This window comes from Thermothielavioides terrestris, chromosome 6 (assembly GCF_000226115.1).
Source record: "Thermothielavioides terrestris NRRL 8126 chromosome 6, complete sequence".
NCBI classification, from domain to species: domain Eukaryota; kingdom Fungi; phylum Ascomycota; class Sordariomycetes; order Sordariales; family Chaetomiaceae; genus Thermothielavioides; species Thermothielavioides terrestris.
This window is the reverse complement of record NC_016462.1, coordinates 3,398,766-3,419,213: the sequence shown is the minus strand read 5'-3', so window position 1 is coordinate 3,419,213 and position 20,448 is coordinate 3,398,766. Positions and strand designations below refer to the sequence as shown.

Sequence of the window (20,448 nt, the reverse complement as noted above, 5' to 3'; positions counted from 1 at the left end):
TGCCGCTGTCCTTCATCGCCAGCGTGTTCGGCATGAACAACATCGAGTTCGGCACCAGCACGACCATCTCGCTCGCCGAGCAGTTACAGTACATGCGTATGCATCCACCGCCCCCCCTTCCCCCTTACCTCCACCCCTAACTTCACCACAAAGTGTGTGCAACGAAACTAAGACGCAAATGCTGACCCTTACCAACCGCGAAAACAGTAATATCCGTCCCCTTCTCCGCGGGCGTCATCCTGCTCTCGCTCTCAATGGCCTTCTCCTCCTTCCTGCGCGCGCTCTTCCACAGCGCGGCCAACTTCGGCGTGACCTGGGTGCTCGTGCACACCGGGGTGTACCGCGCCTGGGTGGCCCTCGGCGAGCAGCACGAGAGGGCCGAGAGGCTGGTGGCCGCGACGGAGCAGCGCGTGGAGGCGATGAAGGCGCGGGTCTGGCTGGCGGCGGAGGAGCGGCGGAAGAGGAAGCTGCTGAAGAAGAAGAAGAAGAAGATGGTGATGAGGGCGGAGGAGAGGGCGGAGACGTGGAGGGTGAGACAGGAGGAGCAGGGTGGTGAGAGCAAGGAGGGTGCGGTGGCAGGGGTTGCTGGTGCTGGTGCTGCTGTGGCTGCTGGTGATGGGTCGCAGCAAGGCGGCGAGGACGGGAGGACCTGCAGGCGCAGAAATGCGGGAGCGATTCTGGAAGAGAACGGAAACGCCGGGGCGCAGACTCAGGAGAACGGGGCTGTCCCAGCGCAGGGACCGACGGCATCCCAGCGCCTTGCGTCGGGAGTACGGGCCTGCTTGGGGGGTACTGTCCGATCGACAAGTGGCAGCACCGCGAGCATGATGAAGCCTGGAGACGACAACGTCTAAGTTCTGACTGAGAAACAGTGAGATAGGTCTGTACTTCCGTACTTTCTTTAGCAGGTGGTGTCGTCAGAACTTATGAGCGTGAGCCACGGCAAACAAACACTTTGTTTGTCGCCCTCTTTCCAACAACATGACAGAGCTCCAGCCCGTGTGATCAATGATCAACCTCGAGGCGCCTGCACGTACGCTGCGGCGGCAAGACAAACTACGTGTAACGCATCAGTCGGGCTGACTATATATCCGGCGGGTTGCCTGACAGACAGGGGTAACGACGCGGTGATTCCTCCACCCTCCTCCCCCGCAGCCAGCCGCAAATTTCTCCGAAGATGGCTTCCCGACGATCCGGTTCTGGACAGGAAGTGAGGTATTTATGTACAACAGGAGGGGCAAGGCGCCTACTGTTCCTGAGAGCAAGTGTTTCCAAGTCGAAACTTGAGGACTTCTCAAGCTTGTAGCCAACCAGTTTAACGATATAGCTATCCTATGTTTCTAAATATGCATGAGCATACAGCACCGGTTCCGGAAGACTTCATCAGACCATAGTTATAGCAATTGTCTTCAAGCACCTGCTCCCCGGCTCCATTTCTTGGGGCTCAGCCTTACCCAGCGCACGCCGGGGAATCAACAAGGGGCGGCACCCCAGAGAGTGAGGCTCTGCAGTAAGACGGGCAAAATGCTCGCCGCGCTCTGCCCGCCGAATTTCCAAAAATTGACCAAGGAAATTGCAGGGCCTGCAGGCACAGACACATATCCTCTGTGCTTTGTGAGGCTCAAACGCAGGGATGAGGGGCTGAAAGGTTGGCAAACACCACTTGGCATCGACTTGCAGCTGAGGACCTGCTTCTTCCGCATTCTCTGATTGGTCTGGCGTCCCGAGAGCAATTTCCGCCGGCCAGGAACAAACCAGTGGAATGCACCATCACAAGAGCCGCATTGGATCAGCTTCTCGTTCTGGTCCCGCGGGGGGGGGGGGGGGGGGGGGGAGGAGGACGAGGCTGTGGCAGGCAGACAGAGGCATCGCAGAATCGTACAAGTAAGACGGCAAGATCACACCCACCTCGATGGCGTGCTGGTCCTGTAAGTCGCTTGGAGGTTTGTTTAAAGACTGTGTCTCCAGCAAGGTGAACACCACAGTTGCCAGTCTTGCCACTTGTTTTCTTGCGGCACTTGCCCCCGTCACTCGTTAGCTGCTTCTTGGTCGTTCGTTCATCGTTTTCTTGACGCTGGAATCCAGCATCCTCACAATGCCATCCCTCTTTCAGGTCGTTGCGGCGCTCCTGCCGGCGGCCGTCCTCGCCTCCGGCTTGGACGCCGGGCTCGATGACAACCGGTTGGTGCAGCTGGACGGGCTTATCCGCTACCCCATCGTTCCCCAGCGGGGAGGTTCCCTCTTCGGCAAACACTTCGACGTTGTGAAGAGACAGATCGGCACGGGCACCACCACGCAGCGCTCGGGTACGTTCTACACGATCAACCTCAGCTTCGGAACGCCGGGCCAGTCGGTCCCTGTCCAGTTTGACACGGGCTCCTTTGAGCTCTGGGTAAACCCCGTCTGCTCCCAGGCAGGCGGGGAAGAGTCGGTAGACTTCTGCAATGCGCAGCCTCGGTTTACCTCGTCTTCGACCTTCATCGACCTGCACCAAAACGGGAGTGCCAAGTATGGGAAGGGTTCGGTGCAGTTCCAGTATATTGCTGACTATGTCAGCGTTGGATGTGAGCGCTCAGTCGCATGTTGCCCGCCGAGACCGTGACAGCTCTGTCTGACAATCGCCAGCCGCAAAGATCACGCAACAGGTCTTCGGAGTAGCCTACAACAGCTCGGACCTGCAGGTGGGCATCATGGGTGCCGGCCCTTGGCTGGATGGATGGGACAGCCCCTACCCGTCCGTCGTCGACTCGCTCGCCGTGCAGGGATTCACGAAGAGCAGAGCATTTAGCCTGGACCTGCGCGGCCTCGACAGCACGCGTGGTGAGTCTGCTGCACTGGCACATCCGCTCAGCCCAGCCTCCCTCTGAGAACTACCCGCTTGCTGACAAGCGGCAGGCTCCGTCATCTTCGGCGGCCTCGACGCCAAGAAGTACTCGGGCAACCTCGTCAAGCTGCCCATCATCCCCTCCACGGAGTCGCCCGACCAGAAAACCAGGTTCTGGGTTTACCTTGATGGCATCTCGGTTAACCAGCCCGACGGCAAGGTGGTCCAGGTTTTCAGCAAGCCGGCGGGCGGAAAAGGCCAGCCCGTGGTGCTCGACAGCGGCTACACGCTCAGTGCGCTCCCGTCATCCATCTTCCAGAAGCTGCTCGCTGCCTTCCCGTCGGCCAAGCCTCAGCCAGGCTCCGACGACCAGTACATCGTCGACTGCGCCGATCCCGGCCAAGGCGGCTCGATCGACTTCACTTTTGGGAACGCGGTCATCAACGTCCGCTACTATGACTTCGTGTGGCACCTCGACTCCAACCTCTGCGTCCTGGGCGCCTTCGCGGATGATAGTGAGTTCCGTATTTCGTTGTCCTTGTTGCTGTGATCTCAAGGGGGCTGTGCGCTTACACGGCGCTACTAGATCACCCGACCCTCGGCGACACCTTCCTCCGCTCGGCCTACGTCGTGTACGACTGGGACAACCGCAACATCCACCTCGGTCAGTCTGCCGACTGCGGCACCAACCTTGTGCCCATCGGGAAGGGCCCTGACGCCGTGCCGTCTCTCCGCGGCGAGTGCGGCCAAGCCTCGTCGACTACTACGTCGGCGACCAGCTCGCCCACCTCGAGCCACCCGACGTCCACGCACGGCAGCACCTCGTCGACCCCGACCTCCCCCCCCTCCGGCAACGCCACCACATCCTCCCCCACCATCACCAAGACCACCATCACCTACACCACCCACACCACCTACACCGTAACCAGCTGCCCGCCCACCGTCCCCCACTGCCCGGCCGGCACCCACGGCCCGACGGTGATCACGGAGATCATCACCGCCACCACCGCCATCTGCCCCGAGACAACAGCCACCTACACGCTGCGCTCGCCCACGCCGCACACGGTGACGGTCACGCCGGTGCCGCCGCCGCAGCGCACGCCGAAGGTGGTGCCGGGGTGCACGTCCGGCGCGCCGACCACGGCGGGCCCGGCGCCGACCACCCTGGTGCCGTCGCCGTCGGCAACGACGGTCGGCGGCGGCAACGGCACGGTGCCGACGCAGGCACCGGTTGTGGCTGGGGCCGGGAGGGTCCCGGTCGTCGGCGGGGTGGTGGCGGCCGTGGCTGTGGCTGTCGGCGGGGTGGTGATGGGTGTGCTGGGGCTGTGAGATGATGATGGGGGTTGGAGTTGGAGTTGGGTTGTGGGATGCGGTTATGAATGAATGAGGGAAGAGGAGGGAGGCAGGTGGGTGATTCAGCTGTCTCGGATGATTCTTAATCTTCTTCTCTTTTAAGAGGGTCATTGTTAACCAGGGCCCTGTTAATTGATAATCTATCACTTTGTGCTGGAGATTAGGCCAGTAATAGTGAATTAAATGTTGGCCACTGTTGAGCGTGAAGGGGTCTTTCAAGTCCTGTTGGCTCTTGATGGCTGTAACTGGAAGGAGGCCTCGGGGTATTTGTCTCTCCTGGTCATGGAGAGCACCGACGGAGGACGCTGCGCGGAGTTGCGAGAAGTTCCTCGAGGGTGGCCTTGATAGGTTCCCAGTCCCTTGCCTTGAGACTCTGTTCCTGGCCGAAATGACAGGATCAATCAAGTAATGGCAAGCTTCTTGATACATTGTCCGCTCTCTCCCATGCATTCAAGCCGAACAATGTCAAGCGACTTCCAGTTTCATGCCAACACCACGCAGTGTCACTGCTGAATCCAAGGCAACGTATCGGGTCAGTTTGGCGTTGAGGACCGTCCGCCGCGGCATCGACTCTACTAATTATTGAAAGTCACTTCGCCATACAGCGGCCCGAAGGTTGACGCGCGTGGTCGGTTGGGGAGAACAACCACAATGGCTTGTCTCTTTGATTAACGGCGAAATGGAGAATCATCCGCTCCGTAATCATTTCTCCTTGCAGTTCACTTGATGGCCCTTGAAAGCCGAGGTGCGCTCAGTCGCACGAGTCGATGTGTCTAAGCAGCATTGGAGCCAGGGGGGGGAACGAATTCCGGCGCAGCAACTTGACATTATCTTCGGGCGAGAATACAGCACAGCAAGGAACTGTCGAGGGTTCATGCGTGTACGTTGAAGAGATTGGGCATTGTAGGCCGCTCCCAAATCATTGATTATCTCGGCCCGATCTATCAGGGTCAGTCTCACACGGGAAGAGAGAGAAGTTTGTTCGTTCTTGGCCCGCGGCGCTCAGCGCGACGCAGCATCCAGCCATCAAGGCTGGCGCGTCGGGAGAGCCCACCTACTGCTTCCCAACCAACTCCTCGATAATGCGCTCGAAACTGCCAAGCGCGTCCAGCTCCTCATTCTCCCGCTTGAACTCCATCGCCCTGGCCTTGAACTTCTCCTCCTTCAGCACCTTGTCGACGGCCGCGGCGATGGCGTCCTCGCCGGGCGCCTGAGCCCTCAAGTTCACCGCCATGCCGGCGTACTCGCCGCGGCAGCTGACTTCGCCCTTGTCGGCTGCGGTGCCGGCCAGCACCATGGGACCGCCGTTCATGACGCCGTGCATGAAGCCGCCGTAGCCGGCGTTGGAGACGAACACGTCGGTGTAGGGCAGGATCGCGTTGTAGGGCAGGTAGTCGACCACGATGGCGTTAGCGGGCAGCGCGACGCCGCTGTCGAGCGCGGTGCCGTGGCGCCCGAGGGTGGCCACGACGAGCAGGTCGGCGCGCCCGGCCAGGGCGCGGATGGTGGGGATGAGCAGATCGGCGTAGTTGCAGTGGGCGGTGCCCTGGGTCACGAAGACGAGCTTCCTCCTGTCGGGCGAGCCCTCAGGGAGGGCGGCGTTCGTGGTGATGGTGGGCCACCAGGCGGGGTAGATGAACGCCGGGTCGGGGGGCTTCGCGGGCAGGCCACCGATAAAGCGCAGCCTGGAGGGCTTGTTGTGGATGGGATACTCCAAGCTCGGGCTCGTCGCGAGGACGGTGACGTCGCCCAGACCCAGGATGAAATCGAAAAAGGGCTCGGTCACGGGGCGCGTGGCACCAAGAGGCTTGAACAGGCGGTCGGAGTAGTACTCGCTGACGCCGGTCCAGATGGGCCGCATGGCGTCGTAGGTGGATCGCCAGAGGGCGAGGTTCTCGGGCGTAGGGTCATAATCCAAGGCCGGGCCGAATGGGGGGACGTTGTAGTCGGTCGCGACGTAGATGCTGGTGTGGAAAGTGATGGCTTTGGGCAGAGATGCATACCCCTCCGGCAGCGGGGCGCCGTAGCAGAAAGGCCCGAGCCCACCGGACATGCTCTCGTTCAGGATGACAACTTCACGGTCAGGGTGCTCCCTGCGAACGCGCTCGAGCGTCTCCTTGAGGATGCGGTGGGCGACCGGGACCGAATCGCCGAAGACGTGCTTGAAGAACCACGGCTCGTCGGCGTCTGGCGGGGCGGTGGCCACCAGCGGCTCCCACGCCCACTCGTTCTTGACAAACTCAGCGCCAATCTGCTCGATGGCGGCCTGGTAGCCAGGTCCGGCGATGAAATAGAGCCTGAACCCCCTCTTGACCAGGTGCTCCGCGATCGTCAGGAGCCCGGTCGTATGGCCGGGCGAGTTGAAGGCGGCCGCAACCAGGATGGGCTTGTCCTGGGCGTCCATGGCGGAATCGGCAGTAAAGATGCTCTAAGCGAACGAGTTCCCGCGCGCCTTGGGAGGGAGAGACTGAGGGGTCTTTGAGCCGTAAGAAGAGGGGAACTTGGGCCAGGGAGCAGCAACACCGTCCAGCACACCACCTTATACCTGCACGACCAAGGACCCTTGTTGGGGCGAGTTAATAATAAACACGCATGGCCGGTCGCTGCCGTGACACCTCCGCCGTGGCTCCGCCGGGATCATTAGGAGTATTACGACCCGCGTTTGGCGGGGCGGAGTCCGATTAGTTCACGCCGACTGGGCTCGGATCTCGTGTGATGGGAGCCTTGCCGAAAGTCCGAACCCGTCAGCGCCGGCTGGGACCCTGGAACACCACGGAGCGCGAGCGCTGACGGCTTGGCAGGAAGACCGGCTGAAGAATGCAAGCCATCATAGGGCAGCAGGAGAGGAACACGTTGGCGGTAATGCGTGCCTTAGTTAGTGGGCCTGAAGACAATGGTGGAAACGCGGGTTGGATGTTCCAACTTCCAAGTGTGGACAGTGGCCCGGTAGGTACCTAGCGATGCCAGAGATGCCTAAATGCGACTCTGGTGCTGACTAAGATTCGTCATTCTTCCTATGTAGTGGTGTGCTGTATCCTTCAGGCCCGCTGGACATCGCCTCGACCCATCACCGCCGAAGAACAGTGGCAGATTGACTTGATTGTGTAAGGAAGGTTAGGTGCCTAGTTTGGTGGTGGGTGGTTGGGTTGGTTGGTTGCTCCAGCTCCGAAACCCAGACTGCCCTAAAATACCCATACCTGCCTATCTGGGTAGGTAGGTACCCTGCCGATGCTTCGCACTGTGCCTTCCAACACCGCTCAGTTCAGAGTTCAGACCGATTCACACAGTCGCATCCACATCGATGCGCTCACGATGAAGGGCAAACTCACGGTTGTTCTTCCTCGGTGTCAGAGACTATAGAGTCACATATCCTGCCTGTATCCGCCCCCATTGCTGTTGTCTTCGCTGTTCGCAGGGCCTTGATGTTAGTTACGTGCATTGAAAAGCAGAGGAACAGGCACGAAGATTCCGTTTTGTACATACCAGCAGGGAACATTAACTCCAGTAATGTGATCTGTAGGTACTTTGCTGTGTAACCTACCACCAAATAAAAGAGGGCGTGCCTGCGCCAGGTTAGTCATCATTTGAGGTGGTTTGCTGGTCGGCTGGTGGTGGCGCTGCGTGGAGCGACAGTGCGCCTGTGGCGCAGAGTTTAATTGCAAGCCTGGAAGACGCGTCAACCGCGTTTAGTCGCTCCAGAGCTGGTGATTGCATCACCGAATTTGCCAGCCCACTTTTGCCAGCCCACCACGACCCTTCGAGTCTCTGGACAGCAAAATCCCCCGCGCATGCAGCAAAATGTCCGACTTCGACGACGAGATGGACATCGATGTCCCGCCGTCCAAGGACATCACCTTCTCATCCGACACCGCGGCCAAGGGCAAGCGCAGCGCCGCGAACCTGCCCGTCGAGGCCGAGGACAGCCTGCCATGGTGCGCAACGCCAGCCGCTGCGCTCAATTCCGCAAAAACCAACGTGCTGACCGCCGTCCCCGTCCCCGGTGCACAGGGTTGAGAAGTACCGCCCCGTCTCGCTGTCCGACGTCTCGGGCCACCAGGACATCCTCGCCACCATCAACAAGTTCGTCGACTCGAACCGGCTCCCCCACCTCCTCTTCTACGGGCCCCCCGGCACCGGCAAGACGTCCACCATCCTCGCCCTCGCGCGCCGCATCTACGGGCACCAAAACATGCGCCAGATGGTGCTGGAGCTCAACGCGTCCGACGACCGCGGCATCGAGGTCGTGCGCGAGCACATCAAGACCTTCGCCTCCACCAAGCAGATCTTCACCGCTGGCTCGTCGGCCTCGCGGGCGGGCATCGCCGGGTTCAAGCTCATCATCCTCGACGAGGCCGACGCCATGACCAACACTGCGCAGATGGCGCTCCGCCGCATCATGGAGAAGTACACGGCCAACACGCGCTTCTGCATCATCGCCAACTACGCCCACAAGCTCAGCCCCGCCCTGCTGTCGCGGTGCACGCGCTTCCGCTTCAGCCCGCTGCATGAGCAGGACATCCGCGTCCTGGTGGACAAGGTGATCGAGGAGGAGGGCGTCAAGATCATGCCCGACGCCGTGGACTCGCTGGTGCGGCTAAGCAAGGGCGACATGCGCCGCGCGCTGAACGTGTTGCAGGCGTGTCACGCATCCAGTAAGCAAGCCTTCCGAGTCTCCTCCGTGAATTGCTGCTGTGTTGGTAGTAGCGGCGCACCCAGACACTGACCGGGATGACTAGGCACGCCGCTCCAACCTCGCGACGGCCCCAAGATCCCCGAACAGGACATCGTCCGCGAGACCATCACAACAGAGACCATCTACAACTGCGTGGCAGCGCCGCCGCCGGACGCCATCAAGAAGATCCTCAGCACGCTACTGAGCACGAGCGACGTCACGTCCTGCCTGTCGACCATCAACACGCTCAAGGCGGCGCAGGGGCTGGCGCTGGCCGACATCATCACCGCGCTGTCGGAGGAGCTGGTCAAGCTGGAGGTGAAGCCGCAGGTCATGATCACGTGGCTGGAGACGCTGGCCGACGTGGAGCACAGGGTGTCGAGCGGCGCGAGCGAGGCGATACAGACGGCGGCGGTGGTCGGGGCGGTGCGGAACGGAGTGGAGTTGATGGGCTGAGAGGGGGGGCCGCACCTTGGCTGCTGCAACTTTGTTTGCGTCGTCGGGCGTGGTTTGGTGGGAGGATAAGCGCGAGAGCGCAGCCGCGGCGGATGGATTCCGAGCCGGTCGGACTCGGAAACGAGCCTGTCCGCGAGTGGAATGGGACACAGGCCGCTACAATGGCGGAATCAGGCCGCAAGCATGCGGACGGCCACGGGGGAATGAATATGTGGACTGACCAGTACTTAACCCCGAGTTACCAACCTGCTCATCTGTGCAAGTTGAGTATTACAAGTCCACACGGGCTACCTCAACTGCGAAAGCAAATGCAGAACCGATCCACACCAAAATCGTAACTCATGATGAGACGACTCTATGAAAAGCCAACGTTCATACATCCGAACCCGCAACGACCTTGCTGTCAGCCCGCCGCCAGCCTCACCGAAAGCCCTGCGTCTTCTCGACGCAAAAGTCCCAGAACTCAGCCGCCCTGCCGGTCCCGCCGTCCTCCTTGCGCCTCGCGGCGTCGAGCAAGTCCTGCCCGAGGAACGCGGCGAGCCGGCCCCACGGCACCACGTACGCGCCGTTCCTGTCCGCCGAGATGTCCGCCGACAGGCCCGCGTACAGCTGCGTCAGCGCGGCCAGCCGCGGCGGGTGCATCAGCGGCCAGGCCAGGTACTTGAGCGCGGGCGTGTGGCGGAACAGGTTGGTCGAGGCGGCGCCCGGGTTGGTGGACACGCTGATGACGGGCGACGCGGATGCAGACGCGGAGGATGCGGACTGCTGGCGGCGCGCGAGCTCGGCCGAGAGCAGGTAGTTGCCCACCTTGGAGTTGACGTAGTTGCGGGTGGTGTCGGCGGGCGGGGCGTGCAGCTCGGCCATGACGAGCGCGCCGGGCGGCGTGGACAGCTCCATCATCTGGCTGCTGGTCCAGACGACGCGGACCGAGGCGGGCGCGGCCCGCGCGGCGGTGGCCTCCAGCAGCGGCAGCAGCAGCTCGGTCAGCAGGAACGGGCCGAGGCAGTTGGTGGCGAGCTGCAGCTCGGTGCCCTGCTTCGAGACGCTGCCGGCCGGCGGCTGCGACACGCCCGCGTTGTTCCACAGCACGTCCAGGCGCGACTCCCGGGCCTTGAAGGCCTCGACCGCCGGCTTGATGGTGCCGAGGTCGGCGAGGTCGACGTACAGGAACTCGAGGCTGCCGCCGGGCGACGAGGGCACGGCGCGCTGGATCGCCTGGATGGCTTGCTGCGCCTTCTCCTCGGACCGGCCGGCGATGTAGACGCGGCCGCCCTTGCGGTACAGCACCTCGGCGAGCGCGAGGCCGATGCCCGACGCGCCGCCCGTCACGAGGAACACGCGGCCGGCTTGCGGGGCGACATCGGCCTCGGTGAAGGAGGGCTTCGGCGGGAAGAACTGCGACAGCTGGGCGCGGAACATGTTGGGATTACTGGTGATGTTGGCGACGTTGGCCAAGCAAGCAGGCGATTCGAGGTTGCTATGGAGTGCTCAAGTTTCTTGGAAGCGCTGGGCAAAGCGTGGGGGCCAAACCGGGAGGAAGGGACGGCATGGAAGCGTGACTGAGCAGCGGAGAACTACCGCTCTGTGTGGCTCCATTGCCCATAATCCATGCCCGTTGGGGTCCAACAAAGAGCGGTCACTGCTGGGCCGTTCGGCACTTCAAGGTTGCTGTGGTGCCAGCCCAAGCAGCAAGGCAGATGCGGAGCGATTGGGAAAATCAGGTGGAGAAGGTAATTTCTGGCGTGTTGGAGGCCGAGAGTTGCCTTCAAAACAACTTCCAGGTTGTGACGCACTGCCCGTGTTGCACGCCAGGCACAGGCAGCCCTGCCTCAGTGAGTACCACACTGGGACGGAGCATTGGCCGTGACCTAGAATTTGTCTGATGCCGCCTAATTGGCTCCAGACTGCCAGGTGCCTGTCTCCGGGGTCGCGTCACTCCGCTCAGTGGCTTTTCGGTCCGCGCCTGCGAGCTGCGAGACTCGAGTTATGGATTACTGGGACAAAACAACTTCCCCAACTATTAACTCATCGATTACCGGCGCCGTACCACGCGGCATGCGAAGTTCATGCATGCTGCCTTAGGTAAAATCCACCTCCAGGTTGTTCGTCTCGTTCACTGCAGTGCCGCCGCCTCCGGCCTGAGCCTCATCCTCACCACGATCGGCCGCTTCTCGACCAGCGCAAAGGTCCTCAGATCCTCCCACTTCAGCCACTTGGCGCGGTCCTGCGGCGCGCTGAAATCGAAGGTCCACAGCAGCTTCGCCAAGATCAGCCGCATCTCGGCCCACGCCAGGTGCTGGCCCAGGCAGGACCGCGGGCCGAGGCTGAAGGGGTGCAGCGCGTCCCGCTGGTCGCCGAAGAAGGGCGACTCCGGGTCCGCCGCGGCCGCGGGTAGCCACCGCTCCGGCAGGAACGAGTCTGGCCGGTGGAAGTAGCGGGCCTCGCGGTTCAGGGCGTACGCCTGGATCGACACGGCCGTGTTGCCGGGCAGCCAGACGCCGCCCACGGTGGCGCCGCCGGGGGGCACCCGCCGCGGCAGCATCCACGGGATCGGCGTGCACAGCCGGAGCCCTTCGGTCAGGACGGCGTTGAGGTAGGGCAGGTCGCGCAGCGCGTCGAGCGTGATCTCGCCCGGCCCCGTCGGGAAGCGCTCGCGCACCTCCCGCGCCAGCCTGGCCAGCGCGTCCGGGTGCTGCACCAGGTAGTTCATGGTCCCGCTCAGCGCGGTGGCCGTCGTCTCGCTGCCCGCCGTCGTCAGCACCATGAAGGTCGCGTTCATCTCGCCCAGCGACATCTTGTCGCGGTCGCCCTCGGCGGGGCTGCCCTGCTTGATGACGTGCGACATGATGTCGGGCCGGTCGAGCTCGTAGTTGAGGCGGCGCTGCACCTTGTCGGCGATCTGCTGGTAGTGGTCGCGCCGCATCTTGCGCAGCGACGGCGGGATGCACTTCTTGAGCGCGTACTCGATCCAGGGGTAGTAGCGGGCGGCGGCGACGAACGAGGCCGCCTTGACGCTGTTGAAGAGCAGCGCGATCCACGGGTGGTAGCGCGAGTTCTGCAGGCAGTCGAACGACTCGCCGAAGCCCAGGTCGCCGAAGATGTCGAACGCCGCGAAATTGAACCACGGCCCGATGTCGACCTCGGCCTCCTTCCCGGCCGCGGCCTCGGCCAGCACCGTCTCGCGCAGCCGGTCAACCAGCAGGTCGACGTAGCGGTGCAGGAACGGCTCCTGGCCCCGCAGCGCCCGCGGGGTGAAGCCCGGCGTCAGCAGCTTGCGCATCCGCGCGTGGTTCTCCGGGTCGATGGCGTTGACCAGCGACTGCGGCACGCCCGGCTGCGGCTTCCACCAGGTCGGGTCCTTCAGGAACTGCGGGCAGCCCGGCCGCGGCTGGAAGATGTCGTTCCATGCCTCGGCATTCGCAAACGTGACCTCGTCGGGGGCGATGCGCAGGACCGGCCCGTAGCGGCGGTGCAGCTTCTGGATGTCGTGCACGATGGTGCCGCCGAGCAGCGCCCGGATGAACGGCAGCCGGGTGGCCGCCCAGGAGCGCGGGCCGGGGATCTTGGCCAGCGGGTGGAAATAAAGGTTGTACACGGCCCGGAGGATGGGGTACTAATACGGCGTTTGGCGCGGTTAGTTGTTTTCCACTCTCTGTCCGTTCTTTCCAGCGATCGATCGACACGCCGGAAACGAAAAGACATACGGCTAGCAGCAGCACCAGAACAGTGCCGGCGGACCCCAGTTGCCCGGAGGCGACGCGCCGATCTTCAGTCAGCCCGACAGCCATGGCGCCACGGCGGGTTGCCGGCCGCTAAACTCAAGATCAGATCTGTAGTAGTAGCACAGCAGTAGTACGAAGTGCCTGACGAAAGTGCCCGACGAAAATGCCCGACGAAAATGCCCGGGCTTGAACTGAACGCGGCTTCTGACGTCGTAGATCCTAGATCACCAGGGCGTGGCTGCCCTCCAGACACAACCTTTGGCGAGACTGCTACCTCTGGAGTCGCGAGCGGAACATGGCTGAAGATAAGTTGAGCCGTGGCAGGGGAGTGCTCTGGATTCCCCGACCGCTTGGGCCGTCGGCCAACGGCACAAGTCGCCCCCAACTCTGAGCAAACGGCCCCCGAATTATGAGTGGAACAAGCATAAGCCAACCAAAGCGGCGCCCCCTCCTCCCCCCCCGGAGTCTGTTGGTCGAAAGCCCTGCAAAGCCCGTGTGTGGCGCAGGCCAGCCCGAGCTGTCAACGACACGTGTATAACCTGCCCCAGGAGATGACTGCATGCACTAAACAGGCTAACACTTAGTTAACTGCAACCCTCTGTCTTAACCCTACAACTGCAGTTGTGTAGGGCCGTTCCTGTGGCTTTTCCTGCCGCCTCCCCATCCCATCCGCGGCCTGTCCGCCATGACATCTCATTCCAGCGTATAGGCTTGTGCCAGCTGCACAAAGGCCCATTGACTGTGTTGACTAGCATGGACGTGTTCGACCTATGTACCTTAAGCAGTGATCGGATATCCCTCGAGCGGCCCAGCAACCCCTCGCCTCTTCAAACAACCACCCGACATCATGTTGCCTTCAAACTTTGAAACCCTGGCAAAGAGGCAACCAGCCGACAATAGCACTGGACCCGCTTAACCTTTCTTCCCACAACCCCCAAATCAGACAGAAGAGTTCCAACACGGAAACATCAAATCCAGTACCGAAACACCGGGTGCCTGCTCCCGAGCCGCTGCTGCTCCCGCTCGGACAGGCCGTCGAGGCGGTGGTCGCGCCTGCCGGCGGCGCGCGCGCGGTTCTCGTGCGCGCAGTACAGGATGCCGAACAGCGTCAGCGCGACGACGGCGATCTGCCCGCCCAGGTTGATCGTGTGGCCCGTGTAGTACTTGGGCGCGTCGCCCTGCACGTAGGTCCATCTGCGGGGGAGGAGCGTAAGCGTGATGGGAGGATATTTTGCTGTGGGGGTGAAGAGGGTTGGCCCTGCTGGGAGGTTGGGGTACGGGGAGAGAGCGACAAACGGAGTGAGTGACTTACGTCGCCACGATGCCGCCGATGGTGCCCAGTGTTACCACATAGCCCGAGGTTACCGCGCGGACGGCGGGGCCGGCTGAATCTAGAGACGGTTCTCAGTCAATCACAGGGGGTGTCCGAAGATGCAATGCAAAAGGGAGAGAGAGAGAGACACGCACTGTTCATGGCCCAGCTGAGGAAGCCCGGCCCGCCGGGAAAGGCGCCCACGGTGACAAAGTACACGGCCATGTAGCGGAGGTTGGGCCTCTCGACCCATCGTAGGATGGCGAAGCCCACGATGGCCAGGCACGAAAAGGCGGCCAGCCAGACGCCGCGCTGGTGCGTCTTGTCGCTGAGGTAGGCCACGGCGATGGCCACCAGGCACGCGGCCACGTAGGGCGGCACCGAGTAGAGCTGCGCGTCGGTGTTGGTCCAGCCGAGGTCGTTGAGGATGGTGGGCATGAACACCGACAGGCCCTGCACGGTGATGTTGATGAGGAAGAAGCCGAGCGCACACGTGTAGTTGTGGATGCAGAAGATGCCCCGCCGCACGTCCTCCCAGGTGACCTTCTCGGCCGGGTCGGCCTTGTGCTCGCGGGCGAGGCGCTCGGCGGCGATGCGCCGCTGGCGCGGCGTTAGGAAGTAGGCGTCCGCCGGCGTCGTCGGCAGCCACACGGGCGCCGCCAGGCCGACGAGCATGGTGACGAGGCCCTCGAAGAAGAAGATGTTGCGCCACGTGTGGATGCGCGCCGACGCCGCCCCCCACTCGGGCACCCGCGACAGGCCGGTGGCCAGCAGGCCGCCGAACGCGCCGGCGATGGACGCGGCCGAGACGTAGATGCCCATGCGGAACAGCAGCTCGTTGCGCTTGTAGAAGCAGCTGAGGTAGAAGGCCATGCCCGGCATGGCGCCGCCCTCGAAGATGCCCAGGAAGACGCGCGCGACCATCAGGCCCTGGAAGTTGCGCACGAAGGCGGTGCACAGCGACACGAGCCCGAAGCCGCAGACGAGCAGCGGCAGGTAGAAGCGGCCGCCGATGCGCTTGAGCAGGATGTTGCTGGGCACCTCGACGAGCAGGTAGACGATGTAGAAGATGGAGAGCGCCCAGTTGAAGCGCACGCCGACGAGCATGTCGAGGTCGGCGGCCAGGCCCTGGATGCGCGCGTTGCCGATGTTGATGCGGTCGAGGAAGGTGAGCATGTACAGCAGCGTCACCAGCGGCACCGTGTGCCAGTCAATCTTGCGCCGGATCGCCCTCTCTTCCTCATCAGACCACTCGAGCTCCGAGGAGCCGGGCACGCTGGCGTCCGACAGCTCGCCATCCTTGGACGACGTGTTGATCTGGGATTGCTCCACCTGATGGGCTGCAGAGGCCGCTGTTAGCACCACGATTCCGCACTCTCGGTGCCGTTATTCGCCGAGTAGCCGCCCTTGAGTTGACGAGGCCGGACACTCACCAATCTCCTTTTCGCCGTCCATTGCGTCGGATGCCTACCCGGGTCTTCTCGAGGATACCGAGTGGGATACGATGTTGCTGCCGCGGGAAAACGAGGGGCGGGATGAGGAGCTTTGGCCGGGACAGCGGGGAGAGGAGCATGTGTTGTATTCGGGGTGACCGGGGCAGCTGAAGATGGCTATAAGAATGCGGGAGACGGTGTAACGGTGACAGCACTTCATGCAGTTACCATCGCCCATTGTATGTATGCAGACAGTTGGCAGGATCCATCCGTCAGTCCGTGGGACTCGCAGACGGACTCGATGAAACCCCATGGTCCCCAACAGGGCTTGAGCGTAACCCGCGGCTGGGCGAGACTTGACCGGGACTGTCAGCCGCTGTCTATGTGGACGCTCCCTGCGTGGTTGGTTGGCCAAGAAATACCAACCAGGCCTCATTTGTTCTCACCGTCCGCAGGTTTGTAAATTAAAGTGTTCGGCAGATAGATTTGGGCGCCCTTTAGCTGCAGAACAGGTCTGGACCGCAGCGAAAGAGGATGTGCCAAGAACCGCCAAGGGTCACCAAGGGCTGCCAAGACCGTTGAAAGCGCGGGGAATGTAAGCTCAAGGGCCAAAAGGGCCAAGAACCAGAGGCGCATGAAGGGAAGCGAGAAGGGGAGAAAGGAGAAAGTCATGCTTCTTGGGCTCCATTTCGGTTGCGAGGGCGGACAAGTTGAATAGGCCGTGGTAGCTAACTCGCTGATCCAGGCAGTTCTGTAGCATGAACTTCTGTAGCATGAACAACACGTATGGTCAGGCTGTTCGGTCAAGCTGCGAGGTGCTGCGACAAGAGTCGTTTGTGCGGGGCGGCGGTGCAATCAGCCTGTCGGATCGGAACTTGGTTTTACCAAATTTGCCGACCGGGAGAGGCCCAGACTCTCAGGTAGGCACGCAGTGCGAGGCAGTTACCTCTGAAAGCAATGGGCAGAATGGCTGAATTGATTGTGAGGTTGTAGGTTGTTCAATGATTCGTCTTCGAGCCCAGGCTGCCCACCCAAAAGGGACCCAAATACCCATGGTTCCCCGTACATTCCAACACCTCCCAGCCTCGATACCTACCCGTGTCATCCCTTTGCCGGTGTGCTGTAGGAGCAATCGATGGGGTTGATGCCTCTATTAAAGTCGGGATTGGGGACAGAGTCCAATGAACATACTGTGTTGGTTAGTATCTGATCGAGCTACCACGCAAATCATCTCTTTCCTACTTCTTGTGCAGGTAGCTTAGATTCGTCAACTTTCAGTCACGGTTCTTCCGGTCTCTATCATTACCCCTGCTGTCCAAAGTAATGAAGTACTTAGCCTGGGTCGCTTCCGTAGCACTTCTACCTCAAAGATTCTCGTCCCCGAGTATCCATCTTCCCTCTCTTTCCTTCCACTTCATCTTTGTGAGGCGCATTGCTCGTTCGATTGCTTTTCTTTCTGAAGTTTGCTAGCAATGAGGCTACCTGAGCACATCCGAGGTCCTGCGGATGTAGGCAGGAGAGAGAAGAGAGCAGCAGCGATGTCACGGCAAGGCTCAACCTCATAAGGCCAGACATTCCGCCGGGTACGATCACATTCAAACGAAGCTGAGTCACCGAACGTAGTATTGCCGTGTTGTCCTCTACCTGATCTCCTCTCTACCTGATCTTCTCCCTCCACATCGAGTGTCCCGTCAGTCCCAGCCCGCAAAAACAGCCCAAGCAGGAAACATTCGCGCAACAAAGCAAGACTTCACCCCCATGAGTTAACAATAAGACGAGAAATCCAGCCCCAAGGTCAAGATTCCGACTGTCGGTGCCGTTATTGATCCCAGTTGCAGACATGATGCCGCGGTTCCATGAGCTCCTGCACGCCTTTTGACAATTCGCTTGCTAGCGCGCATTGGGCGGATTGTACTTCTCGGACATAGGGCAGTCCGCCCGACCACAGTCGGTCCATTTATGCTCCGTCTTCACGACCTTCGTGCCGTTGGGGCGCCACACAGTGGTTTGCTTGGTCTCGTATTTGCACCTGTAGACGTAGACGGCACAGTCAGCTCGAGGTTTCCCACTCAAAGGTTTGGCGGCAGCCCTTTCAGACTCCGGTCCAATGTCAACTGACATTTTGGCAGAGTAAAGGTATTCGAGACGGAAAGGCGCGGTGCGTCTGTAGGATACAAGTTCCAGGATCCCTCGGACCTGTATGGGAAGGATGTCGATTGGTCTTGGTGTCGAACTGAGGTTGACGGGAACAATGTGTTCTCAGAAAAAAGGAGGGACGGAGTCTGAGTTCTCTCGGGCCGGCTACATCAGAAAGAAGAGCTGTTATATATATTCTTTTACTCCCCATCAAGATCCATGAGAGATTCATGGGCAAAGGGTTGCCTCCATATGGCGCTTTCGTCAGGCGTCACGCCTTCACGCCGAATATCAAAGTCCGCCCGGCCTCCAAAATGGTCGCAGAAGGGCTCCCGGACTGTGACAGTTATGTCACGCACCTTTTTCTCTCCAACAATTGAACGTGAAGATTTCACTCCGCGACCCAACAAGCATTCTGAGAAATGTTGCCTGGCGCCGGCCTGATTGGCGGCCCATACACCGTGTTTATGTGAGATTCGGTTGGTGAATGGCCAATATGCCCAGCCGCAGCCGGTGTTCGCCTCGGCTGATTGCCGGCGGCTCGCCTTCAGCCTTGGGTGGCTGAGTCCAGCGAGATTGGTGGGCCAACACAGGATCGTTAGCCAGGGGGAAAGCATCAAGCGCCAAGGCTTGCTGCGCCACCTGCTGCCTCTGCGCAGTCAGTCCAATCAGGGTTGCTCCAGTTCCCCGCCAGGAAACGGTGCATCTCACTTTGAATATAAGAGCTGAGGGTGAACCCTCCTCAATCACACTACCTACCTAGTCAACCAACTCCGTCAGAATCTCACTCAAGATCTCCTATTCAGCATTACCCGCATTCGTCTTCTGATAACTCGCCGACCATGCCGCCAAAAGTCACCAGCAGAAAAGACTTGATAACTCTGTCGGAAGACTTCGAGGTCGTCGACGGCGAGCACAAGTTCATCCGCACCGTCTGGGCCGTGTTGGACGAGGATGATGTCGCCTGGAGGGGCGAGAAAGACGTCCGCAAATATTACATCAATCTTCCGGAGCTCGAGGCTGCTCTCCAGCGTGTTCCCGACGAGTGGCTCTTCCCCGAGGCGAGCCCCGAATTGACCGTCGCGCCGAACGACGGGGCCGGGGAGGATCTCTACATCAAGCGGCCCAACATCACCAGGTACGACCCGGCTGACGCAAACGATGGCGGCCTTCCGTCGATTCCGAAGGTCCTCCTGGACGAGATCCGGATCATGGAGTTCCTCGCAGAGCATCCGCATCCCAACATCGTCCGATACCACGGGTGCCGAATTCGGCGAGGCCGAGTGACCGGCATCGTCCTCGACCGGCACCGGACCATTCTGGATGACCTGGAGCGCGATGAATCTCTCCGTGCCTCGCTCGACCGCGACCGTATCATGGCCGATCTCGAGAAGGCCGTCGCCCATCTCCACTCCCTGGGTTTGGCCCACAACGACCTCAACCCCTCCAACGTCGTCATTGGCGAGAACAAGGAGGCCATCTTGATCGATTTCGGGTCTTGCCAACCCTTCGGCAGGGAGCTGCTATCAACGGGCACGCCCGGCTGGGTTGACGAGGACTTCACCTCTTCAGCGAAAGAGCACGACCTGGCGGCGTTGCCCAAGATCAGGGCTTGGCTGGACAACGTGTACGAGGGCCGCCCCACGAACCTTCCTCCTATGCCCCTGGACGGGTTGCGACAAGAGACCCTTGAGGAACGAGGCCTGGTTTGATGCTGGACCGGAGAAAGAAGTTCGCACTCTGGTGTTTGTTTCTAGTGAACGGGGAGGCAATCGGCTGGCGCCAGGTTCAACAAGATTTTCATCCGCCGAAATTTCCAGCGTCGCCACTTCTTACCGTAGTGGACAGGGGCTTGAATGGAGACGGTAAAGCCGAGGAGCAGAATACCAATCCAGAAGTACAAATTGTCCTCAATCCCGATGAACTGGATAATGTGTATGCGGGTGTAGAGGCGGAGGGGAACGAAACTCAGGAACAGTGCGCTCATGGCCCACATGGCCACGGCCACCGATCGTCCCATGTCCATCTCAGCAACACTTCCGTTTGTTGTGTGCTTTGGGCTGGCCTTGGAGAGCGAAGTTCCGTTGAGGCAGGGCAGACGAGAACGACACCCCATGGAGAAAAAAGGGAAGTGCCTATCCGTATTTTTAAAGCATTTGACAGAACAGGCTTCTTTGGAGATGTGTAGTCAGCCGCGGAGCAGTTTCAGGCAGCACCGAAATTCATCCACTGTCTGTTCAGTCCGCTTGTCATGCTGCATGAGCGGGGCATGACATGACGTGCAGTTTGACTCCTGTGGGGAGGCGTTTTCTGTGCAGTTTGGAGGGTCCTGGGCATCGTACAAGCCCGGTTTCGGTCTTGCCCCAGGACGGGAGCAAATTCAGGGGCGTCCGACTGGTCGGGTTGCAATGTTTCCTGGCTGCCACTTCCACTGGTCAACCAGATTCCGCGAACCAACGGAAGCTGAACTCAGAAAGCTCCCGCCCGCCAAACTGCAGCTCATCCGCAGACTCCCCAGCGGGCCCTTGCATTCGGTTCAG

At 60.9% G+C, this 20,448-nt stretch overlaps 7 protein-coding genes across 7 annotated transcripts; 3 read left to right on the top strand and 4 right to left on the bottom strand.

Moving 5' to 3' along the window:
* Positions 1 to 1,951: 1,951 nt before the first annotated feature.
* THITE_2097958 (uncharacterized protein) lies at positions 1,952 to 4,382 on the top strand. The gene is made up of 4 exons (XM_003658217.1): positions 1,952 to 2,564; positions 2,626 to 2,820; positions 2,896 to 3,339; positions 3,411 to 4,382. Exons 1-4 carry the CDS (start codon positions 2,096 to 2,098, stop codon positions 4,151 to 4,153), a joined length of 1,851 nt encoding a protein of 616 aa, XP_003658265.1. The 5' UTR covers positions 1,952 to 2,095; the 3' UTR covers positions 4,154 to 4,382.
* Positions 4,383 to 5,231: 849 nt separating this feature from the next.
* THITE_2148499 (glycosyltransferase family 1 protein) lies at positions 5,232 to 6,581 on the bottom strand (the record flags this gene model as incomplete). Its single annotated transcript, XM_003658216.1, has 1 exon — positions 5,232 to 6,581. The coding sequence occupies one exon, from the start codon at positions 6,579 to 6,581 to the stop codon at positions 5,232 to 5,234; it is 1,350 nt and encodes a 449-aa protein (XP_003658264.1).
* Positions 6,582 to 7,878: 1,297 nt separating this feature from the next.
* Positions 7,879 to 9,484, top strand: THITE_2124823 (uncharacterized protein). The gene is made up of 3 exons (XM_003658215.1): positions 7,879 to 8,109; positions 8,186 to 8,829; positions 8,914 to 9,484. Exons 1-3 carry the CDS (start codon positions 7,976 to 7,978, stop codon positions 9,303 to 9,305), a joined length of 1,170 nt encoding a protein of 389 aa, XP_003658263.1. The 5' UTR covers positions 7,879 to 7,975; the 3' UTR covers positions 9,306 to 9,484.
* On the bottom strand, positions 9,485 to 11,281 carry THITE_2124822 (uncharacterized protein). Its single transcript, XM_003658214.1, has one exon. The coding sequence runs from the start codon at positions 10,722 to 10,724 to the stop codon at positions 9,726 to 9,728; it is 999 nt and encodes a 332-aa protein (XP_003658262.1). The 5' UTR covers positions 10,725 to 11,281; the 3' UTR covers positions 9,485 to 9,725.
* Positions 11,282 to 11,418: 137 nt separating this feature from the next.
* Positions 11,419 to 13,093, bottom strand: THITE_2093424 (uncharacterized protein; the record flags this gene model as incomplete). The annotated part of the gene is made up of 2 exons (XM_003658213.1): positions 11,419 to 12,918; positions 13,010 to 13,093. 2 exons carry the CDS (start codon positions 13,091 to 13,093, stop codon positions 11,419 to 11,421), a joined length of 1,584 nt encoding a protein of 527 aa, XP_003658261.1.
* A 795-nt stretch (positions 13,094 to 13,888) lies between these two features.
* On the bottom strand, positions 13,889 to 15,903 carry THITE_2124821 (uncharacterized protein). Its single transcript, XM_003658212.1, has 4 exons — positions 15,773 to 15,903; positions 14,495 to 15,679; positions 14,340 to 14,418; positions 13,889 to 14,221 (listed from the first exon to the last, which is right to left on the bottom strand). Exons 1-4 carry the CDS (start codon positions 15,792 to 15,794, stop codon positions 13,996 to 13,998), a joined length of 1,512 nt encoding a protein of 503 aa, XP_003658260.1. The 5' UTR covers positions 15,795 to 15,903; the 3' UTR covers positions 13,889 to 13,995.
* A 2,788-nt stretch (positions 15,904 to 18,691) lies between these two features.
* On the top strand, positions 18,692 to 19,822 carry THITE_2171739 (uncharacterized protein). The gene has a single exon (XM_003658211.1). The coding sequence runs from the start codon at positions 18,751 to 18,753 to the stop codon at positions 19,618 to 19,620; it is 870 nt and encodes a 289-aa protein (XP_003658259.1). The 5' UTR covers positions 18,692 to 18,750; the 3' UTR covers positions 19,621 to 19,822.
* The last annotated feature ends 626 nt before the right edge of the window (positions 19,823 to 20,448 follow it).

What these genes read in the sequence shown, in the direction of transcription:
- THITE_2097958 (XM_003658217.1), top strand. Translation starts at nt 2,096, where the DNA reads ATGCCATCCCTCTTTCAGGTCGTTGCGGCGCTCCTGCCGGCGGCCGTC. An exon ending in TGACTATGTCAGCGTTGGAT is followed by an intron (nt 2,565 to 2,625) that starts GTGAGCGCTCAG and finishes GACAATCGCCAG; the next exon opens with CCGCAAAGATCACGCAACAG. An exon ending in CGGCCTCGACAGCACGCGTG is followed by an intron (nt 2,821 to 2,895) that starts GTGAGTCTGCTG and finishes GACAAGCGGCAG; the next exon opens with GCTCCGTCATCTTCGGCGGC.
- THITE_2124823 (XM_003658215.1), top strand. Translation starts at nt 7,976, where the DNA reads ATGTCCGACTTCGACGACGAGATGGACATCGATGTCCCGCCGTCCAAG. An exon ending in GCCGAGGACAGCCTGCCATG is followed by an intron (nt 8,110 to 8,185) that starts GTGCGCAACGCC and finishes CCCGGTGCACAG; the next exon opens with GGTTGAGAAGTACCGCCCCG. An exon ending in GCAGGCGTGTCACGCATCCA is followed by an intron (nt 8,830 to 8,913) that starts GTAAGCAAGCCT and finishes CGGGATGACTAG; the next exon opens with GCACGCCGCTCCAACCTCGC.
- THITE_2124822 (XM_003658214.1), bottom strand. Translation starts at nt 10,724, where the DNA reads ATGTTCCGCGCCCAGCTGTCGCAGTTCTTCCCGCCGAAGCCCTCCTTC.
- THITE_2124821 (XM_003658212.1), bottom strand. Translation starts at nt 15,794, where the DNA reads ATGGACGGCGAAAAGGAGATTG. An exon ending in GGACGGCGAAAAGGAGATTG is followed by an intron (nt 15,680 to 15,772) that starts GTGAGTGTCCGG and finishes CGGCCTCTGCAG; the next exon opens with CCCATCAGGTGGAGCAATCC. An exon ending in CCTCAGCTGGGCCATGAACA is followed by an intron (nt 14,419 to 14,494) that starts GTGCGTGTCTCT and finishes AACCGTCTCTAG; the next exon opens with ATTCAGCCGGCCCCGCCGTC.
- THITE_2171739 (XM_003658211.1), top strand. Translation starts at nt 18,751, where the DNA reads ATGCCGCCAAAAGTCACCAGCAGAAAAGACTTGATAACTCTGTCGGAA.